At 50.7% G+C, this 21,644-nt stretch overlaps 2 protein-coding genes across 4 annotated transcripts in view; both read right to left on the bottom strand.

Moving 5' to 3' along the window:
- LOC149862436 (myosin-6) overlaps nucleotides 1–10,534 on the bottom strand; it is a 33,476-nt gene extending 22,942 nt beyond the window's left edge. For 2 of the 3 annotated variants that reach the window (XM_090051652.1, XM_090051650.1), the window contains exons 1-13: nucleotides 10,512–10,534; nucleotides 10,313–10,333; nucleotides 9,601–9,803; nucleotides 8,976–9,119; nucleotides 6,245–6,401; nucleotides 3,785–3,812; nucleotides 3,559–3,667; nucleotides 2,950–3,042; nucleotides 2,696–2,759; nucleotides 2,110–2,208; nucleotides 1,742–1,845; nucleotides 1,037–1,175; nucleotides 693–811 (exon numbers count right to left, since the gene is read on the bottom strand). In XM_090051652.1, coding sequence (XP_089907778.1) covers nucleotides 693–811; nucleotides 1,037–1,175; nucleotides 1,742–1,845; nucleotides 2,110–2,208; nucleotides 2,696–2,759; nucleotides 2,950–3,042; nucleotides 3,559–3,667; nucleotides 3,785–3,812; nucleotides 6,245–6,401; nucleotides 8,976–9,119; nucleotides 9,601–9,801 — 1,257 coding nt within the window. In that variant the 5' untranslated portion in view covers nucleotides 9,802–9,803; nucleotides 10,313–10,333; nucleotides 10,512–10,534. The remainder of the gene's footprint in view (nucleotides 1–692; nucleotides 812–1,036; nucleotides 1,176–1,741; nucleotides 1,846–2,109; nucleotides 2,209–2,695; nucleotides 2,760–2,949; nucleotides 3,043–3,558; nucleotides 3,668–3,784; nucleotides 3,813–6,244; nucleotides 6,402–8,975; nucleotides 9,120–9,600; nucleotides 9,804–10,312; nucleotides 10,334–10,511) is intronic. The other variant, XM_090051651.1, reaches the window with a different exon arrangement.
- A 10,724-nt stretch (nucleotides 10,535–21,258) lies between these two features.
- Nucleotides 21,259–21,644, bottom strand: part of LOC149862437 (myosin-7) — a 28,661-nt gene continuing 28,275 nt past the window's right edge. Inside the window, exons 39-40 of the mRNA XM_090050588.1 lie at nucleotides 21,477–21,611; nucleotides 21,259–21,384 (exon numbers count right to left, since the gene is read on the bottom strand). Of these exons, the coding sequence (XP_089906714.1) occupies nucleotides 21,364–21,384; nucleotides 21,477–21,611 (156 nt within the window). The 3' untranslated portion in view covers nucleotides 21,259–21,363. The remainder of the gene's footprint in view (nucleotides 21,385–21,476; nucleotides 21,612–21,644) is intronic.

Consider the following 21,644-nt stretch of genomic DNA (forward strand, 5'->3'; position numbering starts at 1 on the left):
ATTCAGATTAGACATCAGGAGGCACGACTTCATTGTCAGGGTGGCTAGGATCTGGAACCAACTTCCAAGCGAAGTGGTGCTGGCTCCTACCCTGGGGGTCTTTAAGAGGAGGCTGGATGAGCACCTTGCCAGGGTCTTTTGACCCCAGTACTCTTTCCTGCCCATGGCAGGGGGTTGGACTTGATGATCTGCTGAGGTCCCTTCCGACCCTATCAACTATGGAACTATGAGAGTAGAAGAACAAGCAAATGAAATAATGAAGAGAATAAACAGAAAGAAAGAAAGAAAGACTTTTGAAAGCAAGAAAGACTGGATGAACAAAACAGTGGGTTAGACACCAAATGATGAGTCAAAGAAAGGAGGAGGGAGAGAAAAATGCAACAGGAAGGAAGGAAGGAAAAGAGTGAAAGTAGCAGTGAAAAAGATGGGAAGAGACAAAGGAAAGAGTAATGAATGGATGAAGCAATAAAAAGAAAGTGTGAAAGAAAGAAGAAAGGAAGGAAGGAGAAGGAAAGGAAAGAGCAGAAGAAGAGGGGCAAAAAGGAGAAGAAGCTGTAAGAGGAACACATGGCGAGGACAATGGAGTGGGATAAAGATGGAGATAAAAACACTGAGGAAGAAAGGAAGGAAGAAGAGCTCACAGAGGGATGGACAGACCAACAGACAGATGGCCGGCCACTTTGGTGTCTCACCTGCTGGACATTCTGTCCCTTGGTGACGTACTCGTTGCCCACTTTGACCCGGGGGTGGCACAGCCCTTTGAGCAGGTCAGCTGAGTTGAGCCCCATGAGATAGGCTGACTTGTCCGCATCTGGAGAGTGGGGAGGAGGGGCCTGGTCAGGTACCAGCTTCCTGGGAAGGTCTCCCACTCCTCTCCATGCCCCTCCCAGCTGATCCCACCCCTGGACATTCCTCTCCCCAACTCTGCATACCCTGCTCCCTCCTTTGTCTCCCCACCTTCCTCAAGCACCCACTTCCCTCTCTTGGTGCCCTCAAGCCCTTTTGCCTTCCCCAGTGGCCCCTTTGCCAGACCCACCCTCAGTGCCATCAGGCTCAGCCTGTTCTTCCCGCTGCTTCTGCTTGAATTTCATGTTGCCATAGTGCATGATGGCACCTGTCAGCTTGTAGACACCAACCTTCTCCTCAGCCAGGAAGCCCAGCACGTCGAAGGCACTCTGGGGGAGGGGCAAGAGTGGTGGAGGGTGGGTGTTGGGCAGGGCTTTTTACCCCAGGCAGCCCTGCCTCCCCCAGGGTGGGGGCTGATCCAACCCCTAGAACTCCTCAGAGATGAAGACAGTAATGTGGAGACCCCTTACACCATGCTAACTGTACCCTAGCATCTGTGTCCATCAACCCCATGCACAGCCCCTCCTATCCCTCCATTCAACTCTCCACTGATCCTCTCCTCCATCCATCTCTTGGTCCCTTTGTCCCTCTCTCCATCCCTCCCTCGCTCCAGCCATAGTGGGTTCCATACCTACCTATATCTATCCACCCACTACATTAATCATCCATCTATCTAATCATTCATCCACCCATACAAATGACCGACCGACCATCCATTCATCCACAGATTATCTTCCTCACCATCCATCTGTCCATTCATCCCTCTGTTCTGTTCATCCTGGTACTTCCTCCCCTGTCCCTTCTCTCCCTAAGAACTAGTCTGAGCAGTTCCAACTTCCCCAAGCTGGGGTGGGGGGGAGGCTGGTTCTCCCTCCCTGCCTCCCCCGCCTCTCACGTCAGTGGCCATCAGCTCATCAGCATCATCGATGGAGGCAACAGTCACTTCCCCCTGGGACACATAGTTGTAGTCATAGGGGTTGTTGGTGATCAGCATCATCTCTGCTCCAGGGGATGGGAGGGGAAGAGAGAGAAACAATGAAATGGCTATCAGCTCATCTCCCAGGCCCTCACATGGGCCCTGACCCTGCATGGTTTCAGTTGCACCTTCAAGGGACCTGAGATCATTAGAGCTGTCTGAAGCCCCCCAACTTCTTGATTATCCCTCCAACCTGAAGGGCTACAGATCCCCCTGCCCAGATGCAAACCTCCCCTGGTTTCTAGCCAGGATCCTTGCTCTTCCCTTTCCCAACTGCATTGACTCACCCAGTAGCTCTGGCTTCTTGTTGGACAGGATCTGGTAGAAGATGTGGTAATTCCTCTCAGCCTTGAGCTGGAAAATGACCCGGGATTTCTCCAGGAGGTCTGGAAAGTTAGAGAGAGAGACAGACAGACAGACAGACAGCTAAAGGGTGTGTGGGGATGGATGGATGGATGGATGAGGGTGTATATGGGGGTGGAGAGATGAATTGATAGAGATAGAGGGTGTAGGTAAGGATGGATGTATGGATGAGTACAGATAGAAGGTGTGCATGGGAATGGATGGAGAGATGATAGATTTTGTGGGGAGGGACAGATGGATGTACTGATCAATACACAGAGCATGTATCTGGTGCTGGATAGAGAGATAGACAGGTCTCTATGGAGACCTCATAGATATGGGCTGTGTATGGAGAAGACATGAAGTGCATGTGGAAACAGGCAGCTGAACAAATGGACAGACAAATCTAGGGGGATGGATGGATGGGTGGGTGGGTGGGTGGGGGCACACAGGGACAGGCAGGAAGTTGGGGTGGGGTAGGGGCATCATCAGACCAATGGAGCTGAAACTGCCACCACTTGTCACACTCACAGGTCTCAATATCTGCAGAGGCCAGCTTCCCTGTTGCCCCAAAATGGATCCGGATGAATTTGCCCTGGGGAAAGCAAGGACAGGGAGGAGCTATACAGGCAAGATGGCCCATCCCCCAGCCCAGATGCCCCCATCCCCATTCCACCCTCACCCACTCCTGGATGCATCTTCCCCCTTTACCCCACAGTGATCCCTGTGCCCCTCACAGAGCTCCTCTGCCCACCTACTGCCCCCTCCATTGATGAGACACTTACAAATCGGGACGAGTTGTCATTCCTCAAGGTCTTGGCATTACCAAAGGCCTCCAAGGCAGGGTTGGCCTGGATGATTTGATCCTCCAGTGTCCCCTGGGGTGGGGGGAGCCAGGGGATGCATTAGACCTGTCAGCAAAGAGCCCCCAGGACCTCCTTATCCCCACCTCTGGGGAGCCCCCATTGTCTGGGAGAAGATCTCAGCACTCATGGGGGTACCCATTGGAGAAGAAGCTTATGGCATAGTGGGCACTGTTGGGGGAAGCTTGCAGACTCAGGGGGTCACTGACATCACAAAATCAGGGGGCACTGCTGGGGAGAAGCTTGCAGCATGGAGGGCAGTCTGGAGGGGAGCAGATAGCAGGAGAAGGGCACTGTTGGGGAAACTCACAGCAGCTAAGCACACTGTTGAGGGAAAGCCTTGGAGTATTGGGGTATTGTCATGGGGAAGACCTCCATCACTGGGGGCACAGTTGTGGGGGAAGCTCACAGCAGCAGGAGACTGCTGGGGTGGGGGAAGCTCACAGAACCAGGACACTGTTGTAGGGGAAGCTCACAGCACTGGGGACACTGGTGCGGGGGAAGCTTGCAGCACCGATGGCTGGACCTCACTTTGTTGGCACTGGCAGCCTCTTTCTTGCGGTCACCAATGGCGGCAATGCTGGCAAAGTACTGAATGACCCGCTTCGTGTTCACCGTCTTCCCCGCTCCGGATTCTCCGCTGGGTGGGAAGAAAGTACAGACACTGGTGAACTGAGGTGTACAGAGGTAGCCCTGGAGGTATTTGGGCCTGTTGGGGGGTGGTCTCGGGTGGGGGAAGGCACGGAGGCTGACTCACGTAATGAGGATGGACTGGTTTTCTCGGTCTGGAAGAGAGTAAAGTATGATTAGGATTAGGGTTACAGTTAAGGGTATAGTTAGGGATAGAGTGATGATTCGGGGTTTAGTCATAGAATCATAGAAGTGGGGTGGGAAGGGACCTTGTAGATCTTCAAGTCCGACCCCCTGCCTGGGCAGGAGAAAAACTCGGCTCAGATGACTCCAGCCAGGTCGGCATCAAGTCTCATCTTAAAGAGCCCCAGGGTAGGAGCCAGCACCACTTCCCTTGGAAGTTGGTTCCAGGCCCTAGCCACCCTGACTGTGAAGTAGTTCTTACGGAAGTCTAATCTAAACCTACTCTCCAACAACTTGTGGCCGTTATTCCTTGTCATGCCAGGGGGCGCTAGGGGAAACAAGGTCTCTCCCAAACCCTTCTGGTCCCCCCTAGTGAGTTTATAGATGGTCACCAGGTCCCCCCTCAGCCTTCTCAAAGTAGGGTTTGGGTTATGGCTAAAGGTATAGTTAGGGTTAGAGGGATGGGTTAGGGTTATGGTTAGGGGTATAATTAGGGTTAGAGTCTTAATTCAGCATTTAATTATGGTAGGTCTAACAGAAAGCCTGGCAGCTATTACTTTAAGAGAGAAGCAGCTCAGACAGCACTGCAGGCCAAACAGCCCAGCTGCAATTAGGGTTGCTATAGTAACAAACAATGAACTCAATTAGCAGGCACCTGCAGGCAGCCCAGGGTAGACTCCTGACCTGAAGGGTGCAGGGCCCTGGGAGGGATATAAGCCCAGGGCCCCAGCTATCAATGGGTCTAGCCCTGCAAGTTGCAGGGGTAGGGACTCCTGGCTAGAAGAGCTGTCAGAGAATGCTAGCACTGCCTTGCTGCCTTGGGTCTCCACTGAGGCTCTGGGACCTCCCAGGGATATAACCCAGAGCTGGTTTTCCTGGTACCAGAGGTGAGGGAAAGTTTTCCCTTTTAAAGGGGTAGTGCACTGCTTCCCACTTCTGTTGATGGTGGTGGGCCTCAAAGGAAGTCTAGCCCAGGGGGCTTAGCGTTTGGTTACAGTTTGTACTAGCAGTTGGGGTTGGGACTATGAGGGGTAGTATTTAGAGGTCTCATTAAGGCCCTAGGGGCGTGAACACCTTGAGCCCGGCCAGGGACAGGCTTAAGGTCAAGTAAGCACTGAGCCCAGAGCAGGGCAGTGTGTGGGGCTGCAGAGCCCAGAGTAGGGCTAAGATGGGGCTGAGATGGGCGGCCCGAGAGGAGCCGAGACAGGGGCCTGGCAGACAGGGGCCTGGTGCCCAGGAGGGCAAGACTAGAGCTGGTACCTCAAGCCAGGACCAATACGGTGGGCCTGGGCTAGAAGGCCCAGCCAGAGAAAGAGGGTAGAGGCTGAGAAGACAAAAGCCCTAACAGTGTGATGGTGCAGTAACACCTGTGAGGCATGGCATGTAGTGTAGGATATGTAGGTGGACAGAGCCACATAATTAGCCCCTAAGACTTATAGCTGCCCTGGGGCTTGGACAAGCAGGGTGCCCACACAGCTCAGGAGCTGGATCTGGGCCAGCAGTGCAGGAGGGACCTGCTGCCTAGTGGAGAGAGTAAGGCTTGCTCTAGGACTCTTGAGACAGCCTCCCTTTCTATACAAGGTGCTGCGGGTAAGAAGGAGGTGAGTGGTGCATGGGCTGTGGAGCCACCCCTGGGACCTCAGTGTGTACAGTAGGGTTAGGGTTATGGTTATCGTTAAAATTATGGTAAGGAGGATAATTATGGTTAATGGCATAATTCAAGTTAAAGTTATAGTTTTTCTTGGGGTTATGACAAGAGGCACAGTTAAGATTATGAGTAAGGCCATATCTGGGGGTAGAGCTATGATCAAGGGTATGGTGATGGTTAGGGTATATTATGCTAATCAATTTCACACTATGATTAGGATTATAAGTATGGTTATGGTTAGGACTCTGATGAAAGGTATAGTTAGGGTTACGATTAAGGTGAAGATTAGGAGTATAATTAGGGTTAGGGCTATAGCTGTGGTCATACACATCATCATACTAATGATGGTTCTAATAGGGCTATGATAATTGGAGAAGTTAGCGTTAGGATTAAGACAGAGGATATACTTCAGGTGAATATTATTGTAAAAGATAGAATTAGAGTTATGGGAGGAGTTAGTGAGGGTTATCACTGAGGAAATAATTAGGGTTGAGACTATAGCTATGATTGTCATCAAAACTCATGATTATGATTAAGGTTAGGTTTTTGATCAGGGGTATAGTTAAGTTTAGATTTATAGCTAGGATAAGGGGTAGGATTAGAGTTATAGTAAAGAGCATAGTTAGGTTTAGATTTATGATTGAAGTTATAGCTCCAGTCATGGCTAGGACTACGATTAAAGATCTGCTTAGGGTTGAGGGTCTGATTATGGTGCGGCTGGGGGTTATTGTGCAGCTATGGGTCAGGGCCCCCTACCCGTCAGCATGTACTGGTAGGCATTGTCAGAGATGGAGAAGATGTGGGGCGGGGCTTCACTCCTCTTCTTGCCCCGATAGGCAGCCACCACCTCTGCATTGTAGACCGGCAGCCACTTGTAGGGGTTGATGGTCACACAGAACAGCCCCGAGTAGGTCTGGAGAGGGGGAGGGTGGGAGAAAGGAAAAGAAGGGTCATATTGCCAAAGGTCCCCAGTTCTGTGGGAGAGACTGGGAACCGCTCCTAGAGGTGGTAGGGGAATGGGTAGGGCCATGTGGTGGGATGAGAGGTGACCCCTGCCCTGGTCTAGAGGATGCCTCTATCCCTGATCTAGACTGAGAGATTTCCTCTGTCCCCCACGCACTCAGAATGGGAGAAAACCTTGGTTCTCCATCTACAACCCGTGGGGAAGGCACCTTCTGCCTTGGTCAAGAACCTGGCACCATGCTGGCTCCCTGGTCTAGAATGTCATGTACAGAGAAAAAGACCAAGGCCCCTTCTTGCCAATGAGGACAGAAGAAGCCACCAGCCAATCTAGAGCACATTTGCCTGCCCACCTCACCCACTCTAGAGCTAGATTTCATAGATGTTTAGGGTTGGAAGGGACCTTAATAGATCATCGAGTCCAACCTGCCCTGGGCAGGAAAGAGCCAGGTGCTTGTCCAGTCTCCTCTTAAAGACCTTCAAGGTAGGGGAGAGCAGTACCTCTCTTGGAAGCGCATTCCAGATTTTGGTAACTCTTACCATAAAGTTTTTCCTGATGTGTAATGTAAATCTGCTCTCTGTCAGTTTATGGCCATTGTTTCCAGTAACTCCAAGGGGTGCCCCAGTAAACAGAGCCTCTCCTATTCCTTGCCGCACCCCTCCCCCTCCCTTGATGAATTTGTAGATGGCCACAAGATCCCTGCTTAGCTTTTTCTTGTGGAGGCTGAAGAGATCCAGGTCCCTCAATCTCTCCTCATAGGACCTTACCTGCAGGCCCCTAACCATCTGAGTAGCCCTCCTCTGGACCCTCTCAAGGTTTTCCACATCCCTCTTGAAGTGCAGCACCCAATACTGAACACAGTACTTCAGCTGCAACCTTACCAATGCCACATAGAGGGGAAGTGTCACCTCCCTAGACCTGTTCGTGATGCATCTGCTAATGCATTACACAGTACAGTTAGCTTTACTGATCACTTTGTTGCACTGATGACTCTCATTCATTTTAGAGTCAGCTATGACTCCGAGATGCCTTTCTCCTGTTGTGCTGCTTAGATGGAAAGTCCCTCCTGGTCTGTGCCTAGAACAGGAGGGAATGCCTTTGTAGTCTGTCACTGGATAGATTCCCCCCCTCCCCCTCATGATCTAGAACTGGACATACTGCCCTGTCTTGAGACCTAGACTCGGAGAGAAAGTCCACTCCATCCTGTGACCTAGAACCAGGTTGAAAACTTGCCCCCTTCTGTTATTTAACAGCAGACAGAAAGTCCACCCCTCCTGTGATCTAGAACCCAAAGCCTGCCCTGTCCTGTAATGTAGAACCAGACAGACAGCCCACCCTGTCCTGTGCTCTACAACAGGGGTGTTCAACCTCAGGTTTGTGGGCCAGATCCAGCCCCTGGCACAGTGTCGTCTCACCCATGGGGCTCTCTGGGTCCATAAATTTAGTGGCTGGGGAGTGGTGGGACTGTTCCCTTACTGTGTAATCTCTGGATCAATGGGGAGCCCTGAGCCCTGCACACTGTGTGCCCAATCTCAGCATGGTGCTGAGCCCCTAGGACCCAATCCTGGTATGTAGGGGGTGGGAGGGGGAAGTGCTGGCCCCCAGGACCTAATCCCAGAGTGTGGGGGTGAGAGGGAGTGAGTGGTGCTAGGGCCCTGGGACCCAATCGTAGTGCATGGGGGATGGGTGAGTGGTGCTAGGCCAATCATGGTAAGCAGGGCAGGGCCCCCAGGGCTCAATCCAGCCTGCAGAGAGGCCCCACGCCACTCATTCAGCTGGTGGGGCCTAAAGGTTGATCACCACTGACATAGAACAGGACAGGAAGTTGTCCCTTTCTCCGATTTACACCCAGATGAAGTGCCCTTCTCCCATGCTGTAGAACAGGATGTAGCTGTGCTTCCTCCTGGAGAAAAAACCTCCTGGTCAACCTCCTCCTGGCCCTGGCCAAGTGGGCCCTATACTTGACCAGGAAGGAGGCTCTGGCCGGAAAGCTGCCCGGAAACTGCAGGGCTGCTTTCCTTTCACTTGTTCATGCATGTTTCTGGGCAGAGCACCAGTGGGTGGCATCTACCGGCTCCTTGGATACCTTTGAGGACTGGTGGGTGCGACCTGAGGGGCGCTGCTCGGTGTCCCCCTCAGGTGCACTCATTTTCAAGTTTTGACCCTTTGACCCTCACGTCACTCCTGTCCTGTTTTTTGCCTTTGTTGTCCCAAGAATTCTGTTGTATCTTTCACCCATTGGCCCCATACAGTAGGGGCTGTTAGTTAGCCAGGTGGACTTTAGGACCCATGGTACTTGAAGGATACAAATAGACAGGCAGGAAAGCAGGGAGGCCCAACATCTAATCCAGAATGAGAGCCAAAGGGCATAATCTCTACCTAGACCAGGAGGCATTGTCCCTCTGCTCCCCAGTCCAACAGTTGGAGACTCTAAAAGAAGGGAGATAATGTCCTGAGGAGACCCCAGGAGGATCAGAGAAGGGCTTCCAGGGGGATTGCACCACTGCTACCCCCTCATGCACTCACGTAGATCATCCAGGCGGCATAGCGCTCCTTGAGGTTGTAGAGGACGGCCGGCTCATGGAGGAAGGTCAGCATGGCCATGTCCTCAATCTTGTCAAACTTGGGTGGGTTTTGCTGCATGATCTGGTCCTCCTTCACTGTCACTGTCTGCCAGGGGTGGGAGGTGGGGAGAGGGTTAGCCCCTGAGCACCCTGGGTCACCCCCTTCCTAGCCAAGGGCCACCCTGTCTCCCTAAGTCCAACACCAGCTGGAAGGGGGAGGGTGGGTGGATGGATGGATTGATTGACCCCACCCCCTGGGAAAATGCCACACTCACCCCAACCCACCCCCCAGGGGCCACCCCAACCCATGCCCAAGCCAGGGCTCTGATGACCCCAACCCCTCACCACGGGTCACACCAACCTCAACCCCATGGCACCCTACCCCCATCTCAGGGTCAAACCAATCCCAAACCAGGCATCCTGTGCCCTTGCACTGACCCCTTCGCCAGGCAGTGGGGGGGGTCAAGCCACCCCCCCACTCATCTCTGACATTACTTCCTCCCTCCCCTCCTCCATACTCCTTTCTATCACCTCCCTCATTCCTTCCTCCCATCTTGACCCCCCCACTGCATCCCCGCTGAGATCACCTTGCCATTTTCAGTCTGCACAGTGACCTTGCCAGCCTCCCGGGCAGTGATCTTGGCCTTGATGAACTCTTCTTTGTCGTCAGGCACAAAGCACTCGACCCGCAGGTCAAATGGGCGGGTTTGGGCCTCCAGCCGCTCCTTGTCTGACTTGCGCAGGTAAGGGGCAGCAGCCCCAAACTCGGCCATGTGGGAGTCCGTCATGACTGTGGAGGGGGCAGGGGGGCAGGGAGCAGGGCGGTGAGGGCGCCCCCTTGCTTGAGATACCCATCCCATCCCCCTGACAATGCACCCCTGTCCCCACGGTGCCTCCCTCTTCCCCAGATGGAGCATCCCCGGCTGGGTATTTTGCCATGCTTTGCCACCCAGAGGCAGCACCTCCTGCTGGGCCCCCCACACTGTACCCCTCAGCCCAGGGAGCCCCTGCTGGGCCCCTGCTGCACACTTCAGCCCAGAGTGTCCCCACTGCCTTGGGCAGAGCTTCCCTGCTGGGCTCACCCCCCTCCCCACCCAGAGGCAGTGGGAAACCCAGACAGAGCCCTCCCATCCCTACTAGGACCCCCCTGTATCATCCCATGCTGAACCCTGACAGTGCAAAGATGGGTGGGCTGGTTCTTCCCTAGGGCAGGTGACCCTGATGGGGGTCCCCTCCTCCCCATGGACTTCTTCTGGGGAATGAAGTCCCCATGAGTCAGGAAGGGGGGTCTTGTCTCACCTGTGGGGTCTCGCGGAATTGCTGCAGAGGGGAGGAGGGGAGTCAGAGCCGGAATGAGCCCTGCATCCCTCCCCCACACCCTTTCCTTTCCTCTCCCCGGTGCTCCCAACTCCCCGCCAAGTGCCCTCTTTTTGTCCCAGCCCCCCCCCTCCCCACTTCCACACCATGCAGCTCCCCCCCACATTAATCCCACTCCCACCTGGGTGAGATGCTGCAGAGGGATGCCCTGACTCCAGGATGTGCCAGCCCCAGGCCCTCGGCCCCCCCTTTTATCCTCCCGCCCCCACCCTCCAGTGTGACGGACCCAGGCATCTGGGCCCTGCTTAGCACTGCCCATGAATGGAGTGGCCGGCCTGGGGAGCGGATTCCAGAGGGGTCTGGGGACTGATAACAGGGGTGGGCTGTCAGCGCGGGGGAGGGGGGGAAGGAAGGGATGCCAAGAGAAAGACAGATGGACTGACAGACAGGCGCTGAGAAGGACAGGGAGGGCAAAAGACAAAGGGAGATGGTTTTCCTCCATCCTCCCCTTCTCCCCCCTTCTCTATCTTCCAGCTGGTTCCCTCCTTCTGGATCTGCTGGGATCCCTGATATGGGAACCCCATTTTGCACCCACCCCCCAAAATAAAACTTCTCTGTAGTTTTCATGAGATCCCACTTCCTTCTGAAAGGTAAGAGGATACCCAGAGGGTGCAAGCTCCCAGTCCCATCTGCTTGAATCCCCATTCCCTAAGCCCCGACTGCCCTGTCATAGTGGGGAGAGAACCCAGGTGTCCAGACTTCCAATTTCCCCCTAGCCCCTACTTCCCTCCTAGAGTGTTGCGAGAACCCAGGCATCTGAGCTCCTAGTCCCCTCCCTGCTCTAACCTTTCCCATTCCCCCCTGCCCTCTCTGGGTGGAGAGAGAACCCAGGCATCCAGGCTCCGAGGATTTGTGAAAATGATCCTGGGGGTGTTATAAGAATCACCCCCTACTCAGGGCACACAGGGTCACTTTAGGACACCTCAGCCATTCAGATGGCCCCGTCTGTACAAATGGACAGACCATCTCCTCGTGCAGTCCTCCCTCCATCTGTCCTTTCTCCAAATCCCTTTTTCTATCCCCACACACCCATCTCTTTCTCTTCCTCTATCTATCCATCCTTTCGTACATATACCTCTCCCCTCTCTCTCACTCTTCCTATGCATCTGTCTATCTATTGCTTTACACTCGCCCCAGCCATCCATCTTTTCCTCCACAAACATTATTTCTCCATCCATCCATCCATCCCATTCATCTAGCCCCATTACCCCCTCCATCCCTTCCTCCCTCTATACACCCCTCTCTCTCCATCCATCCACCCACCCATCCATCCTTTCCTTCACACCCCTTTATCCATCCATCCATCCCTATAGCTCACTTCCATCCATCTTTCCTTCCCCATATACACCCTTTTCCATCCATCCATCCATCCATCCATCCATCCATCCATCTGTACTTTCCTTCACACTCCTTTATTTCCCTTTTTTCCACCCTCCCTCCATTTATCCTTTCCTATATACACCGAGTTCCTCCTTTCGCTCTCCAATGATCCAATCCATCCATTCATTCCCATAGCTCCCATGCATCCATCCATACCCCTGACCCCAACCCTTCTCTTCCTCTGTCCCTCTTTCCCCATTCACCCCTGTCCTCCATCAACTCTGCCCCTTTCCTCTCTGTCATCTGGGATCCCCTGCATTTTTCAGTTTCCCAGTGAATCCCTTGCCTAGTGACTGGTTTCCTGACCAGTTTGGAGACCAATGTATTCATCTCTCATTTTCACTCCAACATTTGCTGTTTCCCTGGTGATTTTGCCTTTTGGCCATTTTCCTGGGGGTTTCATGAGTCATTTGGCCATGTGATGTCCATTTTTTTGCTTTGTGAGTGGTTTTATTCTGGGAGTTCTTTGCTATTCAGCTTATTGTAGGTTGCATGTTGTAGGCCTCCCAGGGATTGTTCCTCCACTGGATGGTTGGTGCATTGAGTTGTAGGATCAGTTGTTGAGGCATTCAGGTGTAGGCCACCCATGGCTTGAGTTGTTGGCTGTGTAGCAATAGAAATTGTAATTTAAAGATGCTCCCTAACTAACAAGACTACCAAGGTTGGGAATTGGGAGATGATCCCTGACTTAGGGCAGTTAGTTAGAGAGAGACCAAAGGTCTGTAGAGGTTGCTCGCTGCTCCACATTTAAAGTCCATTGGTTAGTTCTTCTCATTCATTCACATAGGCTAGTTTTTATTGGACCCAATGATCACAACAGGTGAGTCCCGCTTTCCTGGTGTCTCACTGCTCTGTGACGAGTTTGGTTTTGGTATCCTGTGGTGTGGATTTGTTCATGGACTCATTCAGCTCTCAGTTGTTTGTGGTGTTATTAGAATCATGGAAAAGACAGGCAGAAAGGGACCTCCAGAGGTCACATCTAGTCCAACTCCCTGCCTAAGGCAGGACCAGCCCCATCTAAACCATCCCCTTACACTCCCTCTCTCCCTCCCTCCCTCCATCCGTCCAGTTGCTTGTTGGGCAGGTTGTTCACTGCACTGTTGTCATGAGGCTCACAGTTTGTATGTTGCCTTCTCTGCCTGTTTCCTTACTCTCTCAGCTCCCAGCAATGTCCACTTTTGTTTGCTGTAGCTCTCCAGCGGTTGTGAGTGGCCCGTGGGCTGAGTTGTCCGTTTGCTGGATCCTCCAGAGGTGGGAAGCTGTCACATGGCTGTATTGTGTTTCCAGCTGTTGGCCAGCCCCCCAGAGGTGGGTAGCGGTCATGAAGCACCCTGGTGCCATGCAGGGTTACCCAGTTGTTGGCCCCTCCATTGGTGGGTGACTCCAACATGGCTGCATTGCGTTTTCTGGCTGTTGGCTGGCCCCAGTCACGGGTAGTTGTAATGTAACAAGTTGGTGGTATACTGGGTTGTCCAGCTGTCAGCGCCCTCAGCAGTGGGTGGCATTGTCTGGCTGTTGACTTGCCCCATGGGCTGTTGCCCAGGTCAGCTGAAGCTTTGGGGTTCCTACATGGCCCAGGGGGGCTTGAACTGTGTGTCTGTCCCCTCTCTCCTAGACCCCAGGCACTGCCCCTTTCCTCTGAGATCTGTACCCCAGATATGGAGGCCCCTGATCCCCCTCCCCAGGTCCCCCTCCACCAATGACCCCAGAGGGAAGAATCATCTCAGTATAGCCCAGAGACTACCACCACCCTAGGTCATCTTGGGAGAAGGGTAGGGTGGGGGTGGGAGGGGGCTCAGGGCTGGGAGCTGACACCTCTGACCTCTTCCAACCTCAGCTGCTGCCTTTGCTTCACGCGCCAGGGCTGGGGGGGGGCAGGAGACAGGTGCAAGGGTTAGGGATGGGCCCCGGGCCCAGGATTGAGGGGAATCAGGGTCTTGTCGAGCCTGGGGATTAGCGCCTTTGCCTTTGTGTCCCTGGGCAGCTTTAGGCTAATTTCCTGACATGCTTGTTGTTATAATACCCAAGGCTGGTGTGGGGGCAGGGGTCTGCAGGTTGGGAGTGAGGGGCACCAGCAGGGCTGGGAGGGGCTGGGGGCTGTGGATCAGGAGGGAGGGGCACGAGCAGGGCCAAGGGGTGCAGGGGGCTATTGGTTGGGAGCAAGGGGGGCTGGGGGGTGGGCAGGGGGCTGTGGGTGAGGAGTGAGAGGCACTGGCGGGTGTCGTGTTCGAGGCCATGGATAATCTCCAGTTGATGCCTCAGGCTGTTGACAACTCCTGGCCCTGGCCCGGGGTGGTGGCATCCTCTGCGCTATATTGAGACAAAAGGAGCTTCTAGGAGGAAGCCGGAGGTTCCTAATCTTGTCACCCACAGACCCCCTCCTCCGGCAGTGCTGACAATGAGGGAGGGAGGGCAGGGAGGGGGGGCTGGCTCTGTTCCCTGGACATCGTGTCCACTTAGTCACAATGAAGTGCATGAACAGCAGGAGCACAGGGGCGAGGTGAGAGATTCTTGTGGGGGGGTGGATATCTAGCCAGTGCCTCTCACTCCCAGCCTGCAGCCCCCTGCCAGCTCTTCCAAGCCCTCTTCCTGGGGTTTCTGGATTGTGGGGGGAGGTGGCTGTGAGTTAAGGTGTGTAGGTACATTTGGGGTTGGGGGTGCTGACCAGGGGGATCCATCAAGTTTCACCTGCTGGACCTGGAGCCACTACTGACGTCAATCAAATACTTCCCCTGGTGAGGGAGGTGACAGCTGAGGGGGGCGGGGAGAGTGGGGGAAGGGGTCTTATAGTGGTGGAGGAGGGGTGTAGAGAGCAGGGAGGGGCTGAGGCCTTGGAGGCTGTGTGGTGAATGGGGGCCTGCCAGGATAGGGTTGGTAGGTAGATAGCTGGACAGAGAGGTAGGTAGGTAGGCATCCTTCCAGCCCTTGCTCCCACACAGTTGTCCCCCCCCACTTTGCCCAGGGGTCTTTGTGCTGATGTAAGGCCCCCAGGACACAGCCCACCGGGGCAGCTGGACCAGGACGGCCAGAAACAGGTAGGGCCTGGAGATGCCACCCCTCCCAGTGCTGAGACCTGCGCCTCGCATGGCCCCCATGCCCTGCCCACCCCTGGGAAGAGGTTGTTGGATCCCTGTGGATGGATCTGCCCTGCTTGTCATGAGGGTACCAGCAGGCCCTCCATCTTTTATACCTCCCTCCCCACTCCCATCTACCCTTTATTCCTCCATCCATCCAGACACTCATCCCTTCATCTACCCACTGACCCATTTATTCATCCCCATAGCTTCTATCCATCCGCTCACCCATTCTATTCTTTCCATCCATCTGTTCCCCCCATGCATCCATCCACCCACCCATCCATTTATCCTTCCATCCATCCCCACAGGACCCCATCCATCTATCCACCCATCCACGCCCTTGGAATGCAATCCCTGCCCTCAATCCATCCATCCTTCTCCCCAGTGCTGCTCTCTTCCTCCCCACCTTGGCCATGGCCCCATCTCCAGCCAGCCCAGCTGCTGGGTTTGTTACATAGCAGCCTCCTCAAACCCAGTGTAATCCCTCGCCTTCAGTCTCCCTGTGGCTGTCTCGATAATCTAATCTTATTGAGTCCCTGCTGTTTTGGTTAATCCCAGCTAATCCCCCACTCTGATCGCTCAGATCTCTCCTCTATTCTCACTCTCTTTCATTCTCCCCTTTTGGTCTCTTCCTGTAATCCCATTCTATCCCTCCCTTCTCACTTTACAGCCTCCGTCGTTTTATATTTGGCCTCTTTTAATCTCTGTAAGCACCTGTGTTTGCTACAGCAGCCTGCTCTCAGACATTAGTGTGGTGAAGTTCAGTGCAAATCTAGCATGATCTGTCTAATTTGTGTGCCCTAATTTGTTAGATAATCAGAATCCTTCTAATTACATTGTAGCGGCTGTATAGATTTCTGGCCTATCATGAAAAGCAGTTGACAACAATGACTTCCTACCTGTATTATTATGATATATATTAATATTTTGATGCAGACAGCATAATTTCTATACCAGAAAGCATTTTAATAAACAGCCCCTAACTGTGCTGCTATTGCAGTCCTGTACCAAAATGCAGTTGGTGATAATTACTTTCTAACCATAGTATCAGGCTAGATCTTAGTGCAATGTATTGGCATCTTCCAGCCAACCGAAATGGGTCAGGATTACTTTGTCAACTGTGTTATAATGATGTATTTTAGGCTAGCACACCTTTTCATCCCACGGTTTGGATGGGCAGTGCCAGGTCCCTATGTGGATTGGATCTGGCCAGTGGGCTTGATCTAGTGCCACAGCAAGGGCCTGATCCAGCCATGGTGGGGAGGCAGGGGTGCGTAACCCTACCACGATCTATACAAACAAGTTGGGGGGGAGAAGCCGGGGAGTATCCCAGCCCTGATCCTGGTGTATGAAGTATGGGGGGAATGGGGAGAAGCCTGGCCCAATCCAGACATTTGGTGGGAGGGGAGGCAGGAGGGGAGGGCAGGTCCAGCCCTGATCCCACTGCATGGCACTAGTCCAGGTAGGGCTGGATCCGGCCATATGGAGCTTTCACCAAACTGTCAAATTTCCCTACCTGTTGGGATCCCTGCACCCTGGATGCCACAGCTTCATGGCCCAGATTTGGTCTCTGAGCCAGGGGTTGACCCTACCCCCCCGCCAGCCTGTTGTGATCCAGTTTATATTCCACAATACATTTGAGAATCAAAAACTTGCTCAGTGAATCAGCAATATATTTTTTGCACCATCAACCATGATCTAATTTACCATATTTCTTCATCTACCATGCTCCCCAAACAAGGAACATGCCTCTTTTGGGAAGAATGAAGAAAATAAGGGATTTGTTTTTTCTTTTATCCCCAGCTGTTCACAATCAGTTCTCTTGCTTAAGATGTATACCACTATGTTTAAGCACTACATTTAGGCCAAAAGGTGTGAGTGAATAAATAAGGTGTATACCATGGGGAATTGAATACCCATCTAATAATTTCATGAGGCTGGGAGGGAATCCTGCACCCCTGCTATGTGTCAAGTGCTGTGTTGCTTTTGTTTAGGCCTCCCTCAGAGGCACTGAGTTGTGCCAATGCTTCTGCTGGGACCAAAGCCAGAGGTTCTTGGCTAGAGGGTCTTGCCCCTCTGCTCAGGGTCAAACCAATGTCATATTTGGGGTCAGGAAAGAATTTTACTTCATGTTCAGATTAGTATGGACTTGGGGGGTTTTGCCTTCATCCTTAGCAGGGGCACAGCCTCTACCTGGGGTCTCCTGAGTGTACACAAACAACCTTGGCTAACACTGGCCAACATGGTCCTCCTGCATTACCTGTGGGAGGTTTGGGTATGATGACTTGTGTCGTGTCAGTTGATGGTAGTTTTCCTAAATTATGGATGTGCATGGGATGGTTTAGATAGGCATAACCCTGTCTCTAGCAGTAGGGGTGGACTAGATGACCTCTGCAGGTCCCTTCCCTCTACACCACTCCTCCACCCCTACTTCTCTATGATTTCTATTATTATGGAGATAGTGTAGTGCAGTCTGTGGTAAATAGCTGATGAGGAACTGTCTAACTGTATTATAATGATCTAGTTTTGCCAAATCTGCTGTGGTCTGCCCAGTTTACATACCTGGATGCATTTGCTAACAAATGTCTTTCTAATCATGAAGCTGTGATCTGTTGGGGACCTGCTGAAGTTTAGTTGGTCTCATCCAAATTCTGGCTCATTCTGAGTATATGTATTATCTACTATGTGCTACCACCGTATTTCTTGATTATAATACGCACTTTTCCCTTGAAAAATCAGCCCTGTCAAATTGCGGCAGATTTATTCATAGAATCATAGCAGCCAGGAAAGCACAGCACCTCCATTCTTCTGTTCCAGAAGGGAAAAAAATCAGCTTCCCTGCTTAAGACATGTATCGCATTTTTTGAAGAGCTGATTTTGCGGGGGGGTGGGGGAAGGTACATGTATGTTGTGAGGAAATACAATAGTTCTGGAGGATGAGATGTCTATGTCTTTTATATTCTGTCCAATGCACTGTACCTAAAACTGTGCCATTTTAATTGCTTTAACTCTATCTACCATATTTTCCTTTTTCCAAGGCCTTTCATCTCATATACCATGACTAAAAAAAAATCTATCTATCATTGTCTTAACTTCATTTGCCTATATTTAAAACTATTTCAGTCCATAATACCTGTCTCTTAGTTCATCTAATTAACAATTCAACATGGTCTGATCAAATTCAATCTGTCTAATCTATTCCAATTCACCTAGTTGTTTTTTTTCATAGATTTCATAGATCTCATGGACATTAGGGCTGGAAGGGACCTCGGGAGATCATCGAGTCCAGCCCCCTGCCCAAAGGGCAGGAAGTCAGCTGGGGTCATAGGATCCCAGCAAGATAAGCATCCAATCTACTCTTGAAGGTGTTCAATGTAGGTGCTTGAACCACCTCCGCTGGCAGACTGTTCCAGACCTTGGGGGCTCGGACAGTAAAGAAATTCTTCCTTATGTCCAGCCTGAAACGGTCTTGCAGGAGTTTGTGACCGTTCGACCTCGTCATTCCTTGGGGCGCTCTGGTGAACAAACATTCCCCCAGATCCTGGTGGTCACCCCTGATAAACTTATAGGTGGCCATCAGATCACCCCTGAGCCTGCGCTTTTCCAGGCTAAAGAGTCCCGTGGCTCTCAGCCTGTCATCGTAAGATCTGTTTTCCTGACCTCTGATCATGCGCGTGATTTAACCTAAATCTAGTCTAATCTGTTGTAAAATATCTATTATATGTGTTATTATCTTCATACTTATTTAATCTACTAAATATAGTTCAGTCTTAACTATATGTTTGTTGGGTATTTTTAGCCAACTTATTTCTATGAAGTTGAATGTACCACATATTTGTTTGCTATTTTTATCTAATTCATCTACATGCATAACCTAGTGAATGAATGTGTTTTCTATTCTTATCAGATTTATTTCTTTGTACTTTAATCTACTTTATGGATTTGCTATTATCTAATTTATTTTTTTATCTATTTAGTTTAATTTATGCGTTTTGTTCCCTAGTTTACCCCATTTATATCTATGTATTTCAGTCTCATTTATCTATACATTTTTGCTTGAACTGCTTCATCTAATTTGTATTATATTATCCCATTCTAGTAAATTTTATTTATTGCCCATTTTAACCTAGTTCATTGTATATACTCATGAATAATGTAGTCTAGTTGGTGTATATATACCCACATAATGTATATTCATATACACATAAAACTCTCTCATAAATTTTAACCCAATGTGTAATCTACTTTAGTCTCCTTTGGTTACAAAAATCCCATAGGCATTGATTTAAATCAAAGTCACGCATATATTACACCAATTTTAATCTATTTCAGTCTAAGGTATGCATATCTAAATATTTTCCTATTCAGTCTTAATCAAATTTATGATCTGATTTAATCTACTTCATATATACATGTCCTGTTCACATAGATTCTAATTGCTTTTAATCTAATTTGTAATGAGTTTAATCTATTTTATATATAAATGCCCTCTTTATTGAATTTAAATCTAATTTGCAATCTATTTTAGTCTGATTCACATATAAATGTCTCATTCTGGTTGCTTTTACTTTAATTCATGATACTTTTTTATCTAATTTTATGATAATTTTTCATCTTGATTATATTACAATTTCCCATGCAAATAAATTTTAATCTAAATTATTATCTGTTGCATTTGAGAGAGAATTTGAATGTCCCATTCTACCTGTCTTTAGTATGACTTGATCACCAATTTTTATCTACAATGTCCTCAGAGATGTTTGTGTAATTGTGAACTTAATCTGCTTTTTACATAAAGGACCTACTGTAAATTGGTTGTAATCTAAGGCATAATCAAACTTCATCCATCATATAAATCAGTGGCCTAATAATTCTTAATCTACTTGACAATCAACTCTTAAATGCATGTGTATAAAAATATCCAATTACTTTTGATTCCTGTCTAATTTAGAACAATTTCCATTCTATTCTTACCTAAGTAGACATCTCCTTCTAGCTTTGCGTCTCCTTCTCACACTTTCCAGTCTAGCCTGGAATATATTTCAATCCCTTTTGTACTCAATGTCCCACTCTCTGTTAAAATCCTTTACAACCCCCTTCAAACAAATGTGTCCCCTTCTAATGGATGCTAATTGCTTTTTATCACAACTTCCATGCAGAATTTCTATTTTAAAATAACAATTCACATCGTGTATGTATTCTATATTTTTCTCCATTGGCTCATGGGAGGTCACACCTGACCATTGTATGTGAGGGTGGTTCCCACAGTGGGAGCAGGCTGGACAAACTCTCATCCAGGCGGGTTCGGGCAGGAATGATTCTGCCTTGAACAGGAGGTTGGACTAGGTACCTCCGGAGGGCCTAACAAGCCTGACTTCCCCATGATCTTGTGCTTTATAGTCCCGGGACCTGAGTTTGTGACCATGTGCTCAATAGCATCCCTTCATTTGTCCATGACACATTGCATTCCCCCACCACAGTCTAGAGCCCCAGGGAGCATCTAAGGGAGCTGTAAGCTAGGCCCTGAAGACTTGGGGTTGAGGGATAAAGTCCTAAGAGGGCCAATTATAGAATTTTCTCCCCTCCTTGGAGCTCTCAGTGAGTCTTGCTCTAGTCCCTCCCTCAGGGGCTCTATTGGCTTCTCTTTGTGGGACATGGGAGTCCTGGAAGCCCATCTCCCACCCTGAGGGACACTTAACCAGAGACTCATCACCTCTTCTCAATAGATAGAGCATCACTGTCTGACCTTCTACCCCCGTTGCTCCATATTCCCTACTTAAGCCCTTTTGGTGGCCCATCCGGGGGCATTGAGAGGTGTAAGGAGGGTGCCAGGGTCAGAGGCAATGTGGGTATACACCATGGTGATGTCATCATGGGTGACATCATAATACCCCCGTCTCTTGGGAGGATTCAACAGTAGGCACTCCCATGGCTGTCATCCCCATTTGCTCTCTAGACACACCTGTGCCTCTGGGACCTACCCCAGCTCCCGAATCACCCCACTCTACTCTTGGTGATGTCCCTACTATCGTCCTCTCCAGATGCCCTCCTCCAGCATCCACTTTGCACTATCAGAGCACTGTGAACTCCCACTGGCCTATTGCAGTCCTGCTAATGCGTTTGTCTAGTCTGAGCTCCTTAGCTTCAATCCATATCCGTTAATTCAAAATTTTGTCTCAATATGGTTGCATCTATTCATTCTGCTTCAGTATGTGGCTAGTTGGATGTCCAGTCATCCATCCTTCCTTCCCTCCTGTCCATCCATCTGTCTGTCTCCATAGCCTTCTTCCCTCCATACCCATAGCATCCATTCATCCATCCCATTCTTTCTCTGTCCCTCTGAGCAGCTCTCTCTGCTGTGTTGGGGGTTACAGTGTGGGGTGTTGGTGTATGTGACATCATAGGCACACAGACAGTGTATTGCTGATTTATTTTCTAGACTGCAGGGAATGGGATGTTTGGTGCTAATATACAGAGGGGGAGGTCGGCAGTGGCCTCTGGGGGGTGTCATGGGAGTTACTCCTCATTTAGTCCCTTCTGGAAGAAAAGAGAGAGAGAGAGTGAGAGAGAGGGGAGAAAGGAAGGGTGGGGAAAGGGAATGGGGAAGGGGTGTCCCCTCCATGGCTCACCTTGGCTCCAATGTCGCGGCTCTTGGCCCGAAGCTTGTTGACCTGGGACTCGGCAATGTCAGCCCGCTCTTCAGCCTCATCCAGCTCATGTTGAATCTTCCGGAACTTGGCCAGGTTGGTGTTGGCTTGTTCCTCCTACAGGCAGCACCAAGGAGAGAGTGGTAATGC

The sequence above is a fragment of the Crocodylus siamensis genome, chromosome 6, assembly GCF_052110815.1.
Source record: "Crocodylus siamensis isolate JL-2025a chromosome 6, ASM5211081v1, whole genome shotgun sequence".
NCBI classification, from domain to species: domain Eukaryota; kingdom Metazoa; phylum Chordata; order Crocodylia; family Crocodylidae; genus Crocodylus; species Crocodylus siamensis.